At 44.2% G+C, this 24,701-nt stretch overlaps 1 protein-coding gene across 1 annotated transcript in view; it reads left to right on the top strand.

The window, feature by feature from the left end:
- The window catches only part of COMMD10 (COMM domain containing 10), a 97,048-nt gene that overhangs the window by 12,352 nt on the left and 59,995 nt on the right, over positions 1-24,701 (top strand). Inside the window, exon 5 of the mRNA XM_040997146.1 lies at positions 5,724-5,834. Coding sequence (XP_040853080.1) covers positions 5,724-5,834 — 111 coding nt within the window. The remainder of the gene's footprint in view (positions 1-5,723; positions 5,835-24,701) is intronic.

Here is a 24,701-nt window from a genome sequence, read left to right as displayed (position 1 = left end):
TGTAAGCAGGTATTGTAAGTAATTCAGAGATGACTTAAAGTCAAAGGGAGGATGTATGTAAGTTGTTTGCAAATATTACATCATTTCATGGAAGTATTTTGAACATCCATGGGTTTGTTGCTGGGGATCCTGGAGCCAGTCCCCCTACTGTAGACCTTATGGATTGTGTCTCAGGTTCTGTGTACTTGAAGAAAAGCTTTTTTCTGTGTTGTTTTCTTTGTAAAATTTGTTTTTAGCATTTTTGCATTGATTGTTGAATCTTTGCCATCTTCTTGATATTAAATTAGTTTTACATCTCATATATTTTACTTTTAAATTTTGTGATTTTCCTTTTTCTGATTTCTGTTTAATGAAATTTTCAGTTTTTTTCTTTCTTGTGGTCATATTCACACTTACTTGAATGAACATACCTGATGGAGCTGGCACTTCTGGATTCTATTATTTTTCCTAGAGGCCAGGTCCTATTTGCTTGACTTCTCATAGGTTGATAATTTTGGGTTATGTTTTCAACAGTGTGAACATTATGTTCTCCGAGCTTGTTATTTTACTCTGATGCTTTGCATTGAAGGCAGTTAGCCCAGCATGGCTCAAACTGTAAACTACCATTTATTTGGCGAGTGGTGACTGAAATCTGGCACGCCGAGCTGCAAGCTGCTTTATGTTGACCGCTTCTGTCTTAATAATCACCTGGAGAGTAGGGATGGCTTGGATGTAGAATTTGGGACCTCCCTTAATCTTCTTGTTGTTCTTTGTTTTGAATTTTATTTTATAACTATGATTTTTTTTTTAAACTATGATGTTTACATAGTTAATTAGGGTGGGGAGAGTCAAGAAAATTTTCTTTTTCTTCTTCCTGTATCTGGGAGGAAGACGGAGGGATAAGAGGAGAAGCCATACCCAGCCTGCCTCCCGTCTGTGTCATCCCAGGGTTCTGGATGTGGAGCGTGCTCTGAGGCTTCTGCTCGTCTGCTCAAGTGCTGTCGATCTTGCCCTCCAAGGATGAGGAAATCCTACCAGTCGTTGGTTGACGCAGTCCACCTTAGAGCCTTCATTCGCCCAGATATTTGCTGTCAGTGCTTGGCTGGGGTAGTTGACCAGTGTGTTCTGCCCTCCATTCTCTGCTGTGGTACCAAATGTCCTCTGCAAGCCGCAGTGGACTGTGATGTCCTCCATGTGCCTCTGGGTGTGCCATCCACTGCTCTGAGCCACTGAGGAGGCCCATAGTCAGACCACAGCTCCTGCAATGTTCCCCCCACGGTTGGAGGGGGATCCCAAAAGAAACCTTGTCTGAAGTGATCCCAGACCTGACTATAGTGTGTTCTTGCCAGTATGGAGTCCAGCTCATTTCAACACCCATATTAGCCTATGCACACACTGGTAGTTGAAATCACTGGGTCCACCCTGCCTCTTATGTCAGCCAACTGATGCTGCAGCCCAGCCCTTATCTTTTTATTCCAGATCCTCCCTCATTCCCGGTGAGCCCTGGGGGTTTTGGTCTCCTCCTGCTTCTGCCCAGAAAGATGTCAGACTGGAAGCTGTGGTGGTCCCCTGTGCCTCAGGGCAAAGCCACACCCACTGGGTGACTGCTGATGCCTGAGTTTGCTGGATTCTCCCAAGCACGTGTCCTTGATCTGTATGGAATTCTCAGATACCTGCTTTTGTATTTGGTTGAAAGGTTACTTGTATTGTTTGTTGACTTTATAAAAAGATTTGTATTTGTTTTTATTTGAAAGGCAGATTTTACAGTGAGAGGAGAAACAGAGAGAAAAAAAAATCTTCTATTCCTTGTTTGATTCCTCAAATGTCTGTAACTGCCGGAGCTGAGCTGATCCGAAGTGGGGAGCCAGGAGTTTCTTGGGTACTGTGTGGATTCAGGGTCCTAAGGCCTTGGGCCCTCCTCTGCTGCTTTCCTGGCCATTAAACAGGGTTCTAGATTGGAGGTGGAGCAGCTAAGAGATGAAGCAGCGCCCATATGGCATGTTGGTGCTATAGGCATAGGGTTGGCTTGCTAGACTGTTTTTTAAGTTAAAAACTTTCTATAATTCATCATAAGATTGTATAGGAATAAGTGGCCAAAGGAAGTGTTGATAAAAAAAAAAACAGATTATTTTGCTAATTTTTAACCTGCATTAAAAATGCTAGATACATATTTTTCTTAAACGCTTAATTGACTTCCTGATTTTTACATTTCACAAGAGAAAGTAGTGCTATACAGTTTCTGTGCTGAACTGTACATGTATAGGATTTCTGCAGTGGTATTTTCCAGTTATAAAATAAATGGTAGGTTCTTTATTTATATGATGAATTGTAAGTTGTACAAGAACTAGCATACTGAACAGCTACAACATGGGTTTTAGAACATGAGAAATACCAGTGGCCTGTTTTCCTTATACTTTAAGGTATTTTGGTAAAATTTTGACCTAACACAGTTGTTTAGATGTGAGGGGGTCTCAAACTTGAATCTGAAAGTAAAATAATGAGGCAGATTGTGTTAGAGTCTTGGCTTGGCATTTGGCGCAGGTGCCGTGCGGAAGTCCGTGCCCAGTGTGAAAGTGCTTAGGCTCAGGTCCTGTGCTGCGGCGGATTCTGCCTTCTGGCTGATGTGCAGCTTGGGAGCTGCAGGCGGTGGAAGTCGTTGGGTTTCTGCCATCCACGTGGGGGAACTTGATTGGCTTCCCAGCTCCTGGCTTCTGCATGGCCCAAACTCGGCTGTTAGGAAATAAAGCAGCAGATGGAACCTCTCTCTTTAATTGTGTCTGTGCCTTTCAGATAAGATGATGATAGATGAATGAAAACAAAAAAATAGTTTCTGGATGTTTTAATATATGAGGAGTTTTTGAACAGTTTATAACACATATGTGCTGTGAACGAAGTATGCACAGATTTCAAAATTTTTTTTTTATCCCCAAATGAACTCCTATGAGCTTGGGATAAACTATCTGAATAGGATCTAAGCTGCACTAGAAATCAGTTAGAGAGGAATCATTTTAGGAAAACATGAATTCTTTTCATTTAAATGAGAGCAATCACAAACATTGAACTTATGGGAAAACTAAGGTAGAAGAATGGTGAACTCGTTGATGTTTTTCGAGAAGTTCATGATGAGTTGGGATCTTATTTTTTTTCTTATCAGGGAGCTGTTTAAGAAAAATGCAATGTCGAGATTGGGCTTAAGTAGAAGGCAAGTAGTCCGTGGAGGAGACAGATAATGAGAGTCTGAAACCGGGCATTGTTTTTGGAAAACATTTTGGTATTGCAGAAAAAAATTAGGCGACCACAATTCCTTAAAATTCCTTTCAGTGTGATACTGTGAATATGCATTTTCTTATTTGTTCTCAATGACTTAAAGAAGTAGAGTTCAGATGGATCTATTTCTTTCATTTTTAAAGATGTATTTATTCATTTCAAAGAGTTACAGAGAGAGAGAGAGAGAGAGAGAGAGAGAGAGAGAGAGAAGCAGAAAGAGAGAGCAAGCGTGCGTCCTCGTATTTGCTGGTTTGCTTCCCAGATGGCTCAACACTCAGGGCTGGGCCAGGGGGAGGTCAGGTTCCAGGAACTCCTTGTGGTCTCCTACATGGGTGGCAGGGACCCAGACACTTGGGGCATCTTCTGTGGCTTTTCCCATGCGATAAGCAGGGAGCTGGAGCAGAAGGGGAGCAGCCTGGACACAAGCTTCTGCCTGTCTCCAGTGCTGACACCACAGGTGGTGGATTGACCCTTCCTGTCTCTGCTGATCCTGATTCACTTCTGTTTTGGGTAGGGAAATTAAGACCTTGGAAGACTGCAGTGTAGCCAGCGTCACGTCGCTGCTCGGCAAGTGCTTGAGCGTGAACCAAGGCCCTAGCTTCAGGCCTCACGCTCTTTCTCACTGCTCTGCGCCATCTCTATGCAGTGTTTACGGCAGGCGTTCACACAGAGCCTGACCTCAGCAGGCTTTACAACATTGGTCGATGATGTTGAAGGGCATGGGTAGGAGCCCCTTGAATACAGGCCCATGTGGATACCTGCAAGGGCTGTTCAGTGAGGGCATGGCATGTGCCAGGATGCTTGTGCCTCCTTGACATCCATCTTCCCTGGCTAATTCCTGTTTTATCGGAAGGTCGTATGGTATGTTACTGTAAAAATAGAGGTGGGCTGTTGTTGGAGGCTGCTGGCTGTAACCACTGCGCAAGCCGGATGAAGGAGTGCGAGCCAGCAGGCACCAGTAGGTTGATTTCTTGCTGGTTAGGTATTATGGATTAAATCTCTACAACATCTTCTCCCCTGTTGACCATAGCCTCTAAAAACTTCAGTGCCAGAAAGAGCAGAGCTGTGTCTTGATTTTCTCATCTCCTTCTCTCTGGGATAGATAATGCTTCCATTGCTCTTTCCAGCTTGGCTTTGAGACCCTGCTGTGAATGTAGCTGTTGAGGTCTTTCATGTTGCACCATCAGTATTCTGGTCAGGCAGAAGTGTTGGGAGGCTGGCACTCTTCCTCAGGATGGCTAAGGTGGTTTTTACTAAATCCATTACTAGGGCCGGCCTGGCAGAGGCCCATGACAATTGGCTTTCTTGTAACTCCCCTAAGTGCCGATACTTGAGCTTTATAGGAGATTGTCTGAACCCTTCTACTTCTGAGGTTGGAGGGAGCGGCCAGTTGTCGAGTTCAATAAGCTGTGTTTGTGCTGCTTTGTGTTTGCTAAGAAAAACCAAGCTGCCATGGTGACTCCTGGCTTGTTTTCGACTTACCTGATTAAATTTTGCTGTTGCACTAATAAATTGAAAAGAAACATTCTAATTAGTTTCTGCCATAACAAGGACAAGCTGAGTGCTCTGGGAAGTGTGAGTCTGTTGGGCAGCACCTGCTGGCCCGTGGGTATCAGCTCTTCGCCTGTCTCTGCGCCCATCTGCCTGTGCATAAAGGCAGGGCCCTCTTGCCTCTGGGTACTTCCGTGTCCCTCTAAATTAATAAAGAAAAAAAAAAGCCTTCTCTGTATTCAGTCTGGTGCAGAGTTTTGAAGGATAATTGAAAGTCATTAGGCTGGTTTTCATTCTGCCCTTGCATGTGTAGGTTGCTAGTTGAAATTTGGTAACTGTTTTTGAATTGTTGGTTTTTAGAATAGAAGTTTCCTATTTCAAAACTGTTGGTTACTTTAGGGCACTTGTTGGCTTAGTCTTACAGTTTTGTTTTTAGAATGGACTATATTTAAGGATCACTTTTTTAAAAAAAAAGATTTATTTATTTTTACTGGAAAGGCAGATATACACAGAGAGGAGGAGAGACAGAGAGGAAGATCTTCTCCCCAAGTGGCCACAGCGACTGGAGCTGAGCCAATCCAAAGCCAGGAGCCAGGAGCCTCTTCTGGGTATCCCACACGGGTGCAGGGTCCCAAGGCTTTGGGCTGTCTTCGACTGCTTTCCCAGGCCACAAGTAGGGAACTGGATGGGAAGCAGGGCCACCGGGATTAGAACGGGCGCCCATATGGGATCCCGGCACGTGTTCGAGGTGAGGACTTTAGCCACTATTCTATCATGCCAGGCCCAAGGATCACTTGTACAGTTGCTTTTGACAGACGGGGAGGAGGCCAGTGTAATGAGTCCAGAGGGAGAAGGACAGAGTGTGTGGGTGGAAGGCACCAGGATCCGCCTTCCTGTGTGTGTTCATTCCTGATGAGTGGACCTTTACCTGAGCTGGCTGTTCCTCCTGCTGTACCACCTGACTCCACTCTGCACTTGCCTTTTAGCTGGAGACCGTGGGATGGCAGCTTAACCTTCAGATGGCTCATTCTGCGCAGGCGAAGCTGAAGTCTCCCCAGGCCGTGCTGCAGCTGGGAGTGAGCGGCGAAGATTCCAAGGTAGGGTGTGGGAAGGCGTGGCGGCCCACTGAGGCTTGGGGCATCTTCTGTTTGTTAGGCCTTGTGCTTCACTGCTGACAGGGCCCTTGACAGCTGGATTTAAAATTTATCTATGACATGGTTACAGTTCACCCAGGGTTTATATGTTGATGTATCTTTATTTGTGTCAGGATTTGATGTCAGATTTAAATGTCATTTTTTTTTAATCTTGCTGAATAAATAGCTTACTCTGTAAGATACCTTTCTTACAACAGTTTTTCATAGTCTTGCCTTTAAATTATGCGCTGTAAAGATTTGATCAAATCTGTACAATTAGGATTTTAATATTTGGGGTGTTTTTGACTGTCCATGGTTGTGTTGCTTTTTGCTGTGCACAGATGCAGAGGCAGTAATGCCAGCCGGCACCTGGGTTCTGATGACGTTTGGACGGTGGTTCCAGGGGGGTGTGTGCGCGTAAAACACAGTTCTTTGGATTTATTTTCTACCACATGGTGATTTTTCCTTTAGCATTATCAAAGATTGGAGAATTGCTATGGAGTCATTTTTCTTACCGTAATTTCTGGAGAAATATGTATTTTTGATTTAATGACCTCTATTTGTTGTTTTTGGTATTTGCTTAACTTTTTAAGAGAAAAACGAAGGAGGGAGTTTTTCCTCGTAAAGGGTTTAGGCCTTTTTTTGCATTTTCATTTTAAGATCAGTAAGATAAAGCTGAGTGAGGAATTGTGATCTGAGGGCGGAGAGGGCACAGTGGCTGAACTTGATCGGAGACGAAGGGAAGGTGTGTTGTGTCGCGAGCACTGGAGGCAGAGGCGCCGTGGCCTTGTTAGCACCCGCACCCTTCCTTATGTCATGCATTTTTCTGTCTGCGTGAAGAACTAGGTCTGGTGCCATGCCCGGGTTACATGATGGCACAGGCTCATCCGTTGGCTTTGTCTCAGATCATCTCTGTGAGCTTTTATTAAAAGAGAGATCAGAAGTTACCAATGTTAAGTTTGTTATACAAAGTACCATAAAGTGCAAACTTGTCATCCCTGCGCAGTTGGCATTCATTTGAAACAAGAAAATGTTAGATAAACGTATTTTAATGTACAAGGTGAAATTATCCTGAAAGTGAATTTTGTAGGCAGTTCACTGCATTTTCATCCCTGGTTCTGGCAGGGCGTGGGTCCTGTGGAACCCTCTTTCTCCTGTTGCTGTTCCAGTGTGCACGTGGGAGCCGGTGTGCTCACTGGCTATCGCTCCAGATAGCATTGTCTGACTTGGTCTCCTTGTGCAGTATTTCTGTCTCATGGCTTTCCTGTTTTGCTACCAATTTTGCCTCCAGACCGGCTGATTGTAGCTTTCCTGCAGTGTTTTGATGTGTAGTCTAGTTGTCTTCACTTGGTTGTTTGCTCCATTCTGTAAGGTTAACTCGTTTTCCTGTTCCACAGATACATCAAAGCACGTGTTCTGGGCATCTTGATTTTTCAGGTCTGTTTCATTAGGGGGCAGTAGAGTGCTTTACTTAGCCCATTTCCTTTTTCTGGCATACACAGCCTTGTTTGAAATAGCACTCAAAATAATTTGTGAAGTCAGTAGTTATGGAAAATGCTAAGTGTTTACATTTCTAATCTGTATGTAACAATGGAATTCTCTTGTTTCCCACCTGCAGAATTAATGCGTATTAATCAGATATGTATAGAATAAACAAATGAAGTCATTATGATTCAGCTTTTGTTAATTTGTGTAGGCTCATACGCGAAAAGGAAGTTTATTTAAAATATCTTTTTTCACTGCTGGCCTTTTTGTTATATTCTGTCACTTGTATTAATATATTTGTGAGAGAAAAACAATTAAGAAAAACCCCAAGGTAATTGGCGATACAGGTTAAGTGTAACTCCTTCCAGATTGTTTAAATTCTTCTGAAATTTCTACATAGAGAATAGCAATGTTGTAGGAAGCAAATTCGGATAATTTTAATAATGTCAACATTTTAGATTTGGATATCCTAATTCAATGCTGTGATAAGAACTAGTTCAACAGCATCATGTTCCTAGTTATAGCATGGGCTTATTCTAAGATAAGAAACAAAAAGCATCGTTATGTGAATAACAGTCAGATTTTCATACGCATTTTTATGTATTTATGTAATTTTAGAGTAGTTATACCATTTACATGTCCACCAGCAGTGTTTAAAAGCTGTGCTCGATCCATGTCATTTTTAGAATTGGATGGTGAGAAAGCTTTTGGGGGGTGATGAACGTAGGTTTGAAGTGTCCTTTTTCCCCTTGATTGCTAGTGAGATGGCTAGCGTTGCCTGTTGTTCTTGGCCTTGGAAGATCTGTGTTGAGGCGGCCATGAGGAGTGCTGGTGCAGCCCTTTACCGGCCTGTCCCACCGCTCTGGCCTGTCCCCCGCTCCGGCCTGTCCCCCGCTCCGGCCTGTCCCACCCTGTCCCTTTGCTCTGGCCTGTCCCCCGCTCCGGCCTGTCCCACCCTGTCCCTCTGCTCCGGCCTGTCCCACGCTCCGGCCTGTCACACCGCTCCAGCCTGTCCCACCCTGTCCCTCTGCTCTGGCCTGTCCCACCCTGTCCCTCTGCTCCGGCCTGTCCCTCTGCTCCGGCCTGTCCCACTGCTCTGGCCTGTCCCCTGCTCCGGCCTGTCCCTCTGCTCCGGCCTGTCCCTCTGCTCTGGCCTGTCCCCTGCTCCGGCCTGTCCCTCTGCTCCGGCCTGTCCCACCGCTCCAGCCTGTCCCACCCTGTCCCTCTGCTCTGGCCTGTCCCACCCTGTCCCTCTGCTCCGGCCTGTCCCTCTGCTCCGGCCTGTCCTTCTGCTCCGGCCTGTCCTTCTGCTCCGGCCTGTCCCCTGCTCCGGCCTGTCCCACTGCTTTGCGGTTAACTCTCCTGTGACTGGGTGAATGCTCTTTAATGTTTGTTTTTAATTACATTTTTACATTTTTGCGGCTAACCTTTATTGGGAGAGTCAGTCCTGGTCTTTATTCCTGTAATATTTATTCCTGTCTTGATAGTCATGAGTTTCATGAAGCTGGCAGTTTTGGGGAACCTTGCGTCGAGCTGCTGTGCTTGACGGAAAGGCTGGGGTGAGGAGGTTTCTGTGGCCTTGCAGACAACCGTTGTTCTTTCCTTAGGTCTTGGCTCATTTATTGCTGGACAGTTTTGTTATGTATGACAAGGAGCAGGTGCTAACATATCTGAAGGTCTTGTCCCAGGGACTACAGAGTCTAGGTCACCATGTTCACTAATTAAGTCCAGGACATTTTATTTCTCCTGTGGCTAATCATTTACATTTGACACACACCTGTGCTTCTAGGCGCCTTGCGTCTGTTCTTGTCCTCTGTGTTGTATTTTCATTATATATAGTGTATAATTTCTTTGTTTATGCATTTTTTTAAAGAGATTTTTAAGGAATTTATTTGAAAGGCAGAGTTACAAAGAGGGAGGCAACGATAGAGAGCTGGCTCTCTCCGCTGGGTTTCCTCGCTACATGGCCACAGTGATTGAGGCTGGGCTGCCTGGAAACCAGAAGCCAGAAAGGTGGCAGGGAACCAGGCGCCTGAACGATTTCCCACTGCTTTCCCAGGTGTGTCAGCAGGGAGATGAATTGGAAGCGGAGCAGGCAGTACTCGAACCCATGCTCCTGTGGGATACCAACATCATTGGCACCGTCCAATCCCACTGTGCCACAGCACTGATCTCCCCTGTGTATGTTTATAAAAACAGATTTAAAAAAAGATTTATTTATTTGGAAGACAGAGTTTCAGAAAGAGAGGGAAAGAGAATAGAAATCTTCCATCTGTAGGTTTGCTTCTCAAATAGCTACGCTAGCCGGGGCTGGGCCAGGCCAAAGTCAGGAACCAGGAACTGCACTTTGTCTCCCAGGAGGATGGCAAGGGCCCAAGGACTTGGACCATCATCAACTATTTTCTCAGGAGCATTGCCGAGAGCTGGATCAAAAATGGAGTAGCCAGGACTGGAACTGGTGCCTGTATGGATGCTAGCATTGTAGGTGACAGCCTATCTTTTTCTGTGTATTTTAAAGGTTTCCCATGCAACACAAAGGGAAGCCCAGAGGCCTTAGAGCCTGGGGAACCTGTGGGATCTAAGCCTGTGCTGCCAGTTTTTTTTTTCTCCTCTGTTTTTCCTGGAATTCTGTCACTGTGTTCCTGCTGAGTGGTCCTTGCACTTGTTTGCTTTCTCCTCTGATGTGTTTCTTTGTGAGATAACCACCCACAAGCTCCTTTCCTCTCCATCTGGTCCCTGCTCTGATGGCACCTCATCAGAGGGAGGCCTCTCTTGCGCCCATTGCAAGTAATTATAGGATCACTCCTGCTGCTCTCTGTCTAAATCTGAGAGAGGTACTGAGACTCTCCGGTGATGTGAGAGGAAAAGGTGAACTGGAAAGTATGTTAAGGGCCCCGATTCGTGCCTGGGTTACTGGCTGCTGAGCTGTGGAGTTTGTCCAGGCACAGGTGAGCACACTGGTGCATGGGACGAGCTTCGTTACATGCACCAAAAAGGTTCCAAAGACAGAAGCGTTGTTGACTTAGGGCTTCCAAGTGGGATAAAAGGCATGGACCGTTGGAGGAGAGGGCAGGGCAGAGGCTCGACTCTGTACTTAGTTCACCTTCCTGATGATGTTTTTTTTATAAGGTAGGAAGTGTTTTGTTTACAATGAGAAGATTTTCATACGACACCATGTGATGATCTTAATGGGAGTCAGTGACCAGAGCAAGAAGAGTTTCTGAATGCTCAGCATATGAACTTGGGTTCCAAGTGCAGCGCCTTGGCAACAAGCAGGTGTCTTTCTAGAGCCACTAAGTAGATAAAACTAGAAATAGATGTACAGGTGAGACTGCAGTAACCCTCAGGTAGATGTGCTGCACAGCTTTAAGGGCTTTTGCTGTGGGCCACTGTTTTAGGGACAAATGATGACGTTTCAAAAATGAATTTATTGTGAAAGCTCAGCTTAGATTCTTGCATTGGTTATGAGCTAAGTTCACCATATATTGACTCTCCAATAGTGAGAGGTGCTTCTTTTTAATTACATGTGATGGATGAGGCTGGAGAGAGAGCAGAGCAGTGGAGGATGGATGAGTCTCTTCAGACGGGATGATGGATCTGTCTCTTTAACAGCTGTTTGGATTCTCTGATATAAAGATGTAATTCCAAAGTGAGTAAAGCCGCTACCACACCCTCCTGTTGGCATCGGGATGTATATGACAGCGGGCACAGTCATCCAGAGGCAGGCTTTCCTTTGTGGACAGTTGGATGAACCCAGGCAATATCTTTCTCACGTTTATGAGCAAGAAAGTGTTCTCTGACTAATGTGTTTTAGAGAACATTTTCACATTGCTTTAAACACCTGGAGATTTGCATGTAAAGTCATTCAGCTGGACAAAACATATGCAAATTGACTAATTTAATGGTATAGATGTTTAGCCCACTTTAAATATATAGTGTGAGTTTCTATATAAAATTGTAATTGGGCTTGGGCTATAACCTTACTTGTCCCTGTACTTAGCTACCAAGAGACCACACCAGACTGTGATCCAGCCCGGTAGTTTTTGGTAAGTGTCTTTGCCATAAGACCGTGTGTGTGTTGTCTCAGCCCAGCTGGGCGGATCAGTCACTAAGCTGAATGTTGCATCACGGAAGGCTGGGTTGTCTGATCCCAAATGGGGAGCGGTGCCCAAGGTGAGAGGAATGTCCGGGCTGCTAGGTATCTGTTAGGTAGGAAGTTAAAGTTAGCCTGTGCAAGAAAGCTGCTGCAGAAAAGCCAGGAGTGTGGCAGTGTCTGGCAGCGTGGGCATCACACCATGGAAGCAGCCTGGTGCTTCCCCATGCCCCGTGCTGCCCACCAGGACTTCATAGGTGGTCCCAGCCTCCCCACTCAGGGATAGCTCCACATGAGAATCTTCAGCTTCTTTAGAAAACAGAGCTGAGTTCCGACTTGAGAAGTTTTGCTTGGGGTGATCTGTGTGTGAATTCGTGAGTCCAGTGTCTTTGCAGAGGCCCAGTCCTGCACAAACGTGCAGTCAGAACTCAGGACCAGGAACCCTGGGAAGCCAGCCGTAGGGACTGCTCCCGAGTCCCGACTGCATGTCTGTGGCTCCGGTGAAAGGTGTGTGCTGACTTAAGTTACTCATCTCAAATAGTGACGTTTGGAGGGTTTAATTCATTGTTGAATGGTATTTCTATGTTATTTTTACACAAAGTTGAATAATACCAATATTGAGTTAATATGAAAGGATATCTTCATGTAATATCAGATCTCTGACTTTTCTAAACTCTGTGAAATTTAAATCACTTTAAATAGTGGCAATGTTATTGTCTTCAGTTGAAGCTCATAATAACACATACAACCCCCTGTTTTATACTGTATGTTTTCTTTTAATATATAATGAAAAGACTCAGGAAATAAATGTTAACATCAGACCACTGCGTCATCCACAGTGGTCGCTCGTCCCTCTGCGCAGCATTACAGGCCCCAGAAAAGCTTTTTGAAAGACTAATTTGCATCTTGGGTATCTTCTGGCACCTGGCATTTGCCTTTCACTTTTTGTAGCTTTCAATTTCACCTCTCTATTTAAGATCAGAAGTCATTTCAGAATTCTCCCTGGTTAGGCTTGCCCTGCAGAAATAAAGATTGCAGGTGCCCATGGCAGAGGCCAGAACTTCCTTGCTGCTGCGTTTCTTAGGTTTTTGTTCCCACCATGAAGATAACACTCCAGGGGGATGGACTCTGAGCAGGTAGCTTTTGGAAACATACATTTACAGGTTGTCCTAGATAATTTGATGTACAGTAGTCCATGCAAAGCGCCTGCTGTAACTCAGTCAGGAGGTGGTGGTAGGGAAGATTGGAGCAATGATGGTGGGGGTTCTAGGAGATGGGGAGGTGAAGATGGCAGGGTTTGTTCCTAGGAGCAGAGTTTGGGAGAGTTGTGAATGGTGACTTTAGAGTTGACCTGGACAACTTATGTCTTCCATTGTTGTGTTTTCAGAAACACCATTCTGGCTTTTCCCCAAATAGTAGCCACTCTGCTTCAGTGTTGACCCAAGGCAGCAGCCTCAAGTATCCCATTTTAACTTCCCTGTAAAGAAATAACCTATTTTTAAATTTTTACTGAGCACTTGAAACTCTTCAAAGTAATGGGTTACCTTTTTATTAGCTGTGTGAGAATGGTTTTAAGCAAATGTCCTGTATCACTTATGAGTGTCATTAAATGGCAGCGTGAAAAAAGAAAAAACAGTAGGCATCTTTGTGCACTACTCTTAAGAATGAAAATCCTACAGCTTTCCTGAAAAACAGTACAGTGATTCAGGAAAAAGTCGATACAGGAGAGGGCTTTGGCCTCACAGGGACCCAAGCTGGAGTGTCTGGGTTCCACCTGCGGCTCTGCCTCCTGCCTCCAGTTCCGTGCTAATGTAGACTGGGAAGTAGGTGGCTCAAGGAAATGGGTTCCTGCCGCACACGGTGGACACTTGGGTCGTGTCTGCCTGGCTGCAACTGCTGTGGACATTTGAGGAGTGACCCGTGGATGAGGACTGTCTCCCCACAGCTTCCTTTTTGACTCGTGAATGAATAACTAAGTACAGAAAGTTGAAAAGCTGCATGTGGACTGACCATGTGACGTAACAGTTGTGCTTCTTTTCAGTCCTGTGCAGTGCCCCGGTGCCGTTCATCCCTGTCGGCAGGTGTGTGGCTGGCCGAGCTGTTTGCCCTCCCTTTGACCACCCTGCAGGGTTTGATTTGATCAGTGTGTACAGTGGAGTATTAGCCGCCTTAGAAAGGAATGAAATTGTAAGCCGTGCTGCAGCTTGGATGAACCTCGAAGGATGTGAAACAGACCAGAAATGAAAGGACAAATATTGCATAATCGCAATTTTGTGACCCAGAATGACCATGTTTGTGGACAGAGCTTAGGGTGGTCATTGTGGAGTTCCAGAGGAGGGAGGACTGGGGCTTCTGTGTGTATCAGTGAAGGGCTGCAGCTGGGGAGGGAGCTGCTGCGGTGCCAGAGATGGGTGCTGTGTTGGGTACTAGAGATGGGTGCTTGCCGTAGGTTGCACAGAGACCTCACAAGGGGTTCATTAGGCAAATTGTATGTTATGTAAATTTTACTGCAGTTAACAAGGAGGAGGGAAGTGGAAAATAGGCCTGAGAACTGGGTGGTCAGAGTTTGAATATCCTCTTGACCTTGTCAGCTTCCCCCTGGGGACTCTGGAGCAGCTGCCCACAGGCCCTCAAAGGGCAGCTCACAGCAGGACCAGGCCTGGACTGCATTGCTTGTTACTGGTGCTTCTCCTCTGTTTTTGATTGACTTTATAAAATTTTTATTTTAAGGCCTTACATTCCATATATTCTGAGGTTGATGTCCTGTTGTACTCTTTAATTTCGTTTCTCAAAAGTTCCCCAGTTATTAGATCTCAGTGTCATCATTCTCAAGTAATAAATGATTATTGTTGACTATCGTCAATATCTCTGAACCTAGTCAGAAGGCAGAAACCACTCGGTAATGTGCATGGAGAAAGTCTAACACAGAGCCAGGAAGCTCTGACAGTGTGTGCAGGGCAGGCTGGGGCAGACAGAAGGGAGCTGGACGCCTGCAGGAGGATACAGAGCCAGGAAGCTCTGACAGTGTGTGCAGGGCAGGCTGGGGCAGACACAGGGAGCTGGACGCCTGCAGGAGGATACAGAGCCAGGAAGCTCTGACAGTGTGTGCAGGGCAGGCTGGGGCAGACACAGGGAGCTGGAAGCCTGCAGGAGCCTGAGCACAGCCTCCTGGTGGGGGACTCTCAGGCTGGGCCCCTCGGAGAAGCTTGGAGAGGTGCGGGTTCGGGTCCTGCACGTGCCTGTTTGTATCCAGGGACCCTCAGAGTGGGGTCAGCACTGGATTCGAGCATAAAGGAGTGGGAACAAGGGCAAGGGATGCAGGGTGCTGCTAGTCCTGGGTGGAGCAGAAATAAACTGGCACATTTGAGATGGGCTGCGAGGCAGACTCCAGAGATCGCTTCACCTTTCTGGTTCTGACAGCCCTCATGTGAGATACCAAGGACCGTTTGTGCGGTCTCCCTTCCTGTCTCTGCATCTGCATTGCTTTAGCTCAAGTGTTTCCCATACTCATCCAAGGGGACTACACTGTTCTCCTAAGTGGTCTGACTTCACCGTCTGCCTCTCAGTCTGATACCATTTTTCTAAAAGTTCTTGCATCTTGCTGCTTATCATTTCATAGTGAGGGGTGGCACAGCAGGTTAATTGTGTGGGACACCCACATCTCTTGTGGGAACCCTGGCTACTTTACCGCTCTAGCACGGGCCATGGTCCAAGGACTAGGCTCCGAGGGTCAGGATTCTGGCTCCAGGCTTCAGTTTGGTTCAGCCTAGGCCTGTGGGACGTGAACCAGCTGATGGAAAACAAATCAGTCAGTTTCTCTACCTGCAAGGCCTCCCTCTCTATTAAATTCAGTCTTTCAAATAAACAAATAAGCTTAAAATTTTTTTTAAAAGCTAAAAAAAAATTTCTTTCGGACATCATTGTTGAGTGTGGCGAGGGAACAGTCAGAAGCAACTTGGGCTTTAGTCCATACCGACCTTTAGCTCTGCTGGTGTGGGTTATTGTTTTAATGCGTTGTGGGTGTCTTCTTGTCTTTTTAATGTTTTTCTTAGTATACTCAGCCCTCTAAAACCACAGTCAGAAACCAGCTGCACATAAAAAGTATTTGAAAAAGAATGTAACTGGACTGAACATATACAGAATTTTTCTTGTTATTCCTTAAAATGTATACTATTCCAACTCTTCATGTATTTATATTCTGGGTGTTATGAGTAGTGGAGAGATTATTTAAAGGATGGAGGAGTGCATATGTAGTTTACATGCAAATTGTGCTGTGGAATGGGAGAGACTTGAGCATCCACAGGCTTATTTTAGCTTTATGACATCAGCTGTTGGATTTGGGCATCTAAGGAGTTTATGCATGTTATAGTATTATATCAATTACTGACTCAATTAAAAAAAAATTTTATTTCAAAGGCAGTCAGAGAGGAGAGACAGAGGTACACTCTCCATATGGTTGTCATAGCCAGAGCTGCGCCAGTCTGAATCCAGGAGCCAGGAGCTTCCTCCAGGTCTCCCACATGGTGCAGGAGCCCAAGCACTTGGACTGTACTTTGTTGCTTTCCCAGCAGCACTGGCAAGGAACTGGATCAGAAGTGGCGTAGCTGGAACTTCAACCAGTGCCCAGTATGGGATGCCAGTGCTGCAGTTAGGGGTTTAGTCTACTGTACCATGGTACTTGACCCCCTTCTGACTCTGTTTTTATTAATCTCATATTAAAATTTTTGGTGGTAATTTTTAGAGGGAAATGGAGAGGTATTTGTTTTAAAAGGCTTTATTTTATGGTTGCTGCACCTCCATTATATGCTCAACCTCTATAACTCTATTTTATTTCTCTATTTTACTTCTCAGGTGTGCTCCCAGGCATATTAAATTGAGATTGCTGGAAGCATTTTGGATATGGTCTGTAGGTGTTCAATTTGTAATTTCTAAATACTATTTTTTTTTAAAGAAAGATCTTCCTACTGCTGGTTCATTCTCCAAATGGCTACAACTGCCAGAGCTGAGCCAATCTAGAGCCGGGAGTCAGGAGCCTTCTGTAGTTCTCCCATATGGGTGCAGGGTCCCAAGGCTTTGTCCCAGTCAGGTGCTCCACTGCCTTCCCAGGCCACGGGCAGGGAGCTGGATTGGAAGTGGAGCAGCTAGGAATTGAACCAATGCCCGGATGAGATGCACTTTAGGTGGAGGATGAACTGGTTGTGCCAATGTCCAGCCCCTGACTTTTATGTCTATGGGAAGACTTTACCAGTGTCCTTATCTGCCATCTTCTGAAGCTGTATGCAATAGCAGTGAAAGTCACCCAAACAGAGCTTGTGAGCTACAGTAATGGGAAAGAAATCTTATAGGCCTTATTGCTCCTGAGTTCTCTATGTCCATAGATTTTTGAATAAAGCATGCTTACCCATCAGAAGCCACACAAAACAAGTATTTTTATTTTTAGAGAATTACTGCTTTAAAGAAGCACTGTTAGCTTGGAGACCATATTCTGAGAACCACCATTACAGATAATGGTGGATCCACAGCATTATGGGCTGTGATGGAGCCGTGTGGGGACTGTTGTTGTAGACCATGGTGAGAACCACCATTACAGATTACAGTGCAGCCATTGACATCAGAACAAGAATGAGAAGGCAGAGGGTTTTATTTTTAATCTTAATAAACCAATCTTGATTGGAATTGGAGGCTATCGTGTTAAGTGAAAGTAGCCAGGCATAGGATGGTGGGTATCACTCCACTCACTCCTGCGTAGAATCTGAAAATCCATGATCTTACGGAAGTTGAGCATATAATAATGTTTGTCAGAGGCCGAAGAGGGAAGGTAGGGAAAGTTACAGTTAAGTAGAAATAAGAGGTTCTGGGGGTGATTATAGATATTTGTATATGTCTTTCTCTGTTAAAAATACAAGGTAGGATCTTGAGTGTTTTCAACATATGGAAATGCTAGATATTTGAGGACCTAGAGAGACAAGATTGTCCATATGCAGCATACATGCATTGAAAGTCACATAGTACTTCATTAATACATACATAATTTTTATAATATACATTACATTTTTTCATACATTTAAAAAAATGCAGAGATTTTTTTAACTTCTAGCATTATGGTCTTGCTTACCACAGTGGGAGTGCATTGTGAAGTTACCTAGAGTCTCAACATTTTTGTCAGATGTGTAGCCACTTGTCTAGGAAATATTCACTCTGTGCAGACCTGCTTCGTGTCCTCACAGGTCCTTCTTTTAAGGACCACATATGGACAAAAACAGGTCAGCAGTGACGTTATGTAGTTACCAGCTAAAACAAGTGATGGACAAGTTGGGGTAAGCTATGTGAGGGATCCAGGGTGATCGCTGAGGGGCTCACCTGCAGGTTGAGACCCACACAAGAGATGCAGCCAGGCTCCCTGAGGGCTATTGCTTTAGCAGAGACCTGCAAGTAAGCTGCCAAATGGGAGGGGTGGGGGACAGTGGAGAGAGAGGAAAGAGAGGAGAAAAATCCTTAGGGTTTTGGATTAGATAAGTGAGTGAAGTAGGTAGGAGTTTTTTGTTTGTGTGGTTGGGGGAGTTCATCAAAGGTCAGCTGAGATCATTAAAATTGCTGCTGTGTTAAAGTGAAAATCCACAGGGAAGCAACTTTGTTCAGAAACTTAGAATACTTTCACCAGATGTTAACAATTTGCGGAAACAAAGCAGTGTTATCATCAGCAAGGTTATCATGGATTAAGAGGAAGCAATCAATTTGGGGAGTTTAAAGGAATGTTAACATCTATGAAGATTAATAAACTAGAGAGCCAAATAAAAGGGGATTAACATTCTAGCCAAGTGGAAAAAGGTACATGGTCCAGGTGAGTGAAATAATAAACAAAATAGCTAATCCTAAAGAGATGATTGATAGCCATATGTATCGGGTGTGTATGGCTCATCAGAGAATGTAGATAAATTGATTGTTGTAGGCATACACTCTCACATTATAGCTGGAATAGGAAATGTTGGTTTTTGTAAGGGACAGAAGGGACAATGGCAGGATTGAGAGCAAAAGCAGTTTCCAGAAGTTCTAAAAGTTAAAGAGCCCCGCAAGCCCTTGAACATAAAGTTTTAGTGCCTGACACGGTTTTGAAAATGAATGGAGCAAGCTGATGCTTTAGAATTTCAAGGACTGCATTGAATAGTAACTCATTAAAATAAAAGTCTTGTTTTTATGTTTAATGCAATATTTTCCAGTTCTCTAGGGGACTGTTGGGAGAATTTAAATAATCCTTATCTTTATGCAACTGAGTTAGTTATAGGCCTTCCTATTACTGAGGATGCAGGCTACCCGAGTTTGGTTCAGCCTGTGACATGGTTGGTGTTCTGGTTTCTTTGCATATGAAACAGGTCATTTCTGTTCCCCATCACGTTCACTGTGCTTAACACAGTGCCAGCCACACAGTAGACTTTTAATAAATACTGAGTGAATGGATGCATGCATATGAATTTTACATTTGGCTTTGGGTTATTGCAGAAGTTTTGAAGCATGAACGAGGCAGTTCAGTTGTGCAGGCAGCTGTATTTGGGGTGTGGGTGGCAGCAGAGTTCCCCTAAGTAGGGTTTGTGCTTTTTAGAATCGGGGTGGGGTGTTTCTGAGCTTGCGTGTTTCATTGTATTACAGAGTATACTGTTGCGACTTTAAGTATAAATTGCTTTTAGAGTTTGGATTTTAATTGTTTTGGTCAGTCTCCTCTTCAAGATTAATTTTCACAGTTGATTGTGTTATTCCTATGTTCTGAATCCCAGAGTTTTGAGTTCTTGATACTTGGGGGACCATTAATGACCTGAAAAATGTTTTATGAATCTCAGATGAACTTTTGTTATCTATATTTATTTTTGCAACTCCAGTCAGTTTGCTTCCTGCCATAGTCCCACATGAATGACAGCTATTCGTGTCTGACCCACAGTTCTCTTGCCCTCTCTCTCTCTCTCTCTTTTGTTTTTAACCTTGCTTTTAGTTTCTCTGTATATAATACTTCACTATGTAGCTACATTTTGTTCTTCTTCATAACTTTTTAATATATGACTTTTTTTCCCCCTGAAGCTCTTGATTAAAGTTAGCTTTTAAAATAAGTATTTATTCTTATTTGAAAGTCAGAGTTACAGAGAGAAGGAGAAACAGATTTTCCACCTGCTGGTCCATTCCCCTAATGGCCAGAACTGAGCTGTCCTAAGCCAGGAACCAAGAACTTTTCCCCAGTGTCCCACAGGGTTACAGGGTCTTGGGCCATCCTCTACTGCTCTCCCATGCTGTTAGCAGGGAGTTGGATCAAAAGTGGAGCAGCCAGAACACGAACCAGCACTCACGTAGGACGGTGTCATCCCCCGGTGAATGGTTAGCCTGCAGTCCCACCCTGCCAGCCCTACAGTCAGTTTTACAATAGCTTGAGTTCATGTGGTTGCCTTTTTCTTATAATCTTGTTATTTAGCGATTATTACTCAAATACCTGCTTCATGACATTTGTTGCTTACAGAGACATGCTCTAGTGGCTACAGTTTGAACTTTGCGCATCCTTTTGTGCTGATAATACCGGGTACCACTTCTTCATACGCTGGACACTCATCAGCCATGTGGTATGGAATTGAGATCTAGGGAGAATGAAGATGGTGGGATAGGGTAAGGACATGTTTAGATAGATGAAGGAACATTAGCCAGTGTGAAGCAGAGAGGGCATATTCCAGAAATAGGCAGGATAGAACAACAGCAGAGGGGCACTTGCAGATTGACAGACACAGGAAAGCAGTGGACACAATGACGTGGTGTTACAGTGACTGATACCCCAGCAGCATTCAGTGAGCGGTAATCTGAATTGCACCAGCAGCTGAAACTCCACCAGCAACAAAGTAGACATTCACTGGAAGCTCAGGAGGTGAACCCAGACAAAGAACTGCTCTTCCTGCTGGTCTGTTTGATTTGACCAGGAGCTGAGACAGAGCAGCAGGTCCCAGACAGATGGTGTAGGAACAGGGTGGATTTCACAGCCCAGTCTGCCTCCTAGAAGCAAATTAGGTGCCATTTTGTTTAAGGAGGCAAAGGCTGTGGGCCAGGATTATACATGCACTGTGTTGGGAGTGAACTCATTTCTGACTCAGTGAACTGCATCAGCATGGCATCCTACAGGTTCCACCCAAGATAGATCTGGGTAGCCCTCAACCTGATGGCCAGCAGATCAAGAACTCTAGTAGTGGCACATCAGGTGCCATTTTGTAGGATGTGGCAAAAGGCTTTAAGACTGCAGGGACAGCAGTGAGCTGCGCATGTGCTGAGCTGGGAGTGAGTTCACTGAGCTCAGTGCATTGCACTAGATGCACAAGGAAAATAATACCAACTTTGGCATCGTACGGGTCAAAATAGGTGTGTGTGGCCCTCAGGTGTAATGACTATTAGGTTTTGGCAGGATCAGCACCACCAACAACCTAGCTACATAGGACTCCCAGTGTCTCCCTAATCCTAGGACCTACTCTAACCGGAAGTGGGAGAAAGATTGTACAGACAGTGGTGCAGCATCAGCATGGGATCACATGAGGAGGAGAGGGGTGAGCCAGGAGCTGGGGCTATGAAGACCATGGTGGAAATCTAACATAAGAACCCAGACCTGGAACTCGCTGGAGGGAGTGGCAAAAGTGGTTGCAAACAAAGAGCTGTGTACCAACTGTAAAATCAAACGGTAGACCTGTGCGTGACACAGCTTAGAAACCTGCCCCAAGGAGAAGAATCTGATAACTAGAAGTACAATGACCAAGAGCAAAAGAAGAGACAAAGGCACAGTGAATATTCCTGAAGACTCCCTTGCAAAGGAGCGAAATCCTTTGCCAGCTTCAGAGTTTACTGAGGAAGACATCAAGAAAATGGGGAATATTGAATTCAGAACACTTGTTGTAAAGCATCTTAACAATGAGAAGCACGTAAAGCAGGAGTTCAAGGATTTTAAGGTACACGTCACACAGGAAATGAATCAGATGAAAGCTGATATATCAGAAATGAAGAAAACAGTAGAGTAAATTAAAAGTACAGTGGAGAGTCTCTAAAATAGGATGAAGGAAACAGAAGAAAGAATCTCAGAATTAGAAGATATTTCCTGTCACCATGAAGAAACAAACAAAAAGCTGGAAGCAGAGCTGGGTCAAGCTAAAGAAAAAAATCAATAATTGAAAGATACTATTAAAAGGCCAAATATAAGAATTTATGGGAGTTGCAGAGGGTGAAGAAAGAGAAGCTGGGTTTACAAATGTATTTAATGAAATAATAAGGGAAAATTTCCCTAATCTAAAGAAAAAATTGGGAAACAAGATCCAGGAGGGGCACAGAACTCCCAACAGGGTTGACCAAAAGCGATCTTCAACGTGACACATGATAATCAGGCTCTCTTCATTCAAGCATAAGGAAAAAATCCTTAAATGTGCACGTGAAAAAAATCAATTGACTTGTAAAGGAATGCCAATTAAACTCACAGAAGACCTCTCACAGGAAACTATACAGGCCAGAAAAAAATGGAGTGACATATTCCAGATTCTAAAAGAAAAAAATTGCTGGTCCAGAGTAATGTACCCAGCAAAGCCTTCCTTTGTCTTTGAAAATTAAATAAAATTCTTCCACAGTAAAGAAAAGTTACAAGAATATGGAATACCTGCCCTAAAATGATACTTAAAGATGTTTTCTTGACAGAGAAGAGGAATAGCACCTACCAAAACCAAAGGCAAATAAGATGAACATCCCAGTAAAATAACAACAGAAGACTAAATCAATGAATAACCCATTGCTAAAATAACAGGACCAAATTACCACCTATTTGTATTAACCCTGAATGTAAACAGCTTAAACTCATCAATCAAACGTCATAGATTGCTAGACCGGATTCCAAAAACAAAACCCATCTATTTGTTACCTACAGGAGACATATCTCACCAACAAAGATCAGTGGAAACTACGTCTCAAAGAATTTGATTTTTTTGTTAGTTTCATCTCTTCCAAACACTTTCTTCTAATTAAATTCTTCAGTGACTCATAGATCATACAGTAACATCATTTTCTTCAATAAGGTTCTTGATTTTCTTTTTCATTTCATGACACATTAGTCATTCAGTAGCATGTTATTTAACTTCGTGGTCTTTCTTTTTTCTTCCTGTTGTTGATTTTGTTTTGTCGCTTTTCATTTAAGGGGATGTGTAATAACTGTGTAATAGAGACTATCATATCTAGTAATGTGTTACTTAACTTTATGGTGTTATAAATTTCAATTTTTACTCCTGATGTTGATTTTGTTTTGTGGCTTTTCATTTAAGGGGATTTATAGTAACTGTGTAATGGAGACCGTCATATCCAGATGTGAGGATACAGTGCAGTGTGCATCTCTACTTCCAGGCCAAAGATGGCCTCCCGATGAAGCTATTCACTATGTCTTGATAATAGGATGCTGGACTCTACCATTGTCTATGCCTGCAATGATGGACACAGACTGTTTATGAAGAAGTATAGTATAGTATAGGGGAATTCAGTGAGTGGGAGGGGTCTGGGGAGGGAGTGAGGGGAATCCCAGGGCCTAAGAAACTGTATCATAAAATGATGATGATGATAATAATAAGCAAAAGAAATAAAAGACAAAAAAAAAAAGAATTAAGATCTAGTGAAAGCCAAGCCTCAAGAAGCAGCATCGGCTTTCACTCCATTGGCAGTACCAAACAGTGTGGGCAGAGATTTAGTCTAAAATGTCGACTTTGGTATGCACCATTATTATGAAGCAGTTCTGTGACCGTGTTCAAGGGTTGGGCTCTTTGTAACCGTATGAGGGGGCTCTTAGTGAGGGTTTTATTTAGCAGCAGTCATTCAGGAACCATGTAACACTGCGATCAGACGCTTTGAGCCCCGGCTTGTCATTGATTAGTTATGTGAGTGTGTGGTAAGTCATTGACCTTGCTGATCTCAGCTTCTGTTTTGAGAAATGTCAGGGATATGACTGTGTGACCAGAATTTCCGAGGGCTCGGATGCAGTTACTTAAATACCTGATGAAGTTCCCACATGTGGAGGACTTCCCCCAAGAGGAGCAGTTACCACTGAGTACAGAAAGGACCTATTGTAAGTTAAGCTTCTGTGTTAATTGCTGGAGTTTTGTGCTCATGGGTCTCCATTGTTTTAACTTCAGTGAGGCTGGCTTGGGTTCTGTTTAGCAAGCATGCAGGTTTTACTTTTTTGTTCACTTAGAACAAAAGGTCTGTTTGTGCTCTGAGATCCTAGGTGGCTGGTGGGAGTGAGCAAGGAAGAGGGCGAGCTGACGGTTAACCTGATCTGGGCCCGCCTGCCGGCAGAACCACTCTTCATTTCCCTGGCAGATTCTGTTGAACAAAGGGGTCTGTGTGTTACAGAACGTTTGGAAACCCAAAAGCAAGTTCAAGCAGTCAGGTCCTCCGCTCAGGTGTCTGTCCTGGTGCCCCTTCTCCTTGGCCTTGCAAGGGTGTGGGACTGGGTGGAACTAGAGGGCAAGCATGGCAGGGTGGATTGTGATTTCTTTTTAATTGAACCTCCCCAGGGAGGGGTACATTTTGAGTCATCTTGGGAAAGTTTCCAACTGTAAAATATCAGGTTTAGATATTAAGATTCTCTTTACTGCCTCCTACCCGTTTCTGCTGAGACCTCTTTATCACAACTTTACTATTTTTTTCCATTTTCATTTTTTAATATAATTTTAAAAAAGATTTTATTTATTTATTTTTTATTACAAAGTCAGATATACAGAGAGAAGGAGAGACAGAGAGGAAGATCTTCTATCCGATGGTTCACTCCCCAAGTGAGCGCAACGGTTGGTGCTATGCCCATCTGAAGCCGGGAACGAGGAATTTCTTTCCGGGTCTCCCACGCAGGTACAGGGTCCCAAGGCTTTGGGCTGTCCTAGACTGCTTTCCCAAGCCACAAGCAGGGAGCTGGACGGGAAGTGGAGCTGCTGGGATTAGAACCGGCGCCCATATAGGATCCTGGCAGGTTCAAGGCGAGAACTTTAGCCGCTAGGCTACACTGCCGGGCTCTTCAATTTTCATTTTATTTTCTTTTAAAGGTTTCATTTTTATTTGAAAGGTAGAAGTACAGAGAGAAGGAGGGACTGTGAGAGAGAGAGAGAAAGATCATCCCTGCTTTGTTCATTCTCCCAGACCACAATCAAGGAGCTGGATTGAATGTGGAACTGCTGGGACTTGAACTGGTGCCCACATGGTATGCGGGCACCACAGGGGGGCTTAGC

This window comes from Ochotona curzoniae, unplaced genomic scaffold (genome assembly GCF_017591425.1).
Source record: "Ochotona curzoniae isolate NIBS_2020 unplaced genomic scaffold, NIBS_Ocur_1.0 contig_1, whole genome shotgun sequence".
NCBI lineage: Eukaryota > Metazoa > Chordata > Mammalia > Lagomorpha > Ochotonidae > Ochotona > Ochotona curzoniae.
Note: the sequence above shows the minus strand (reverse complement) of the source record. Positions and strands in the feature narration are given on the sequence as shown.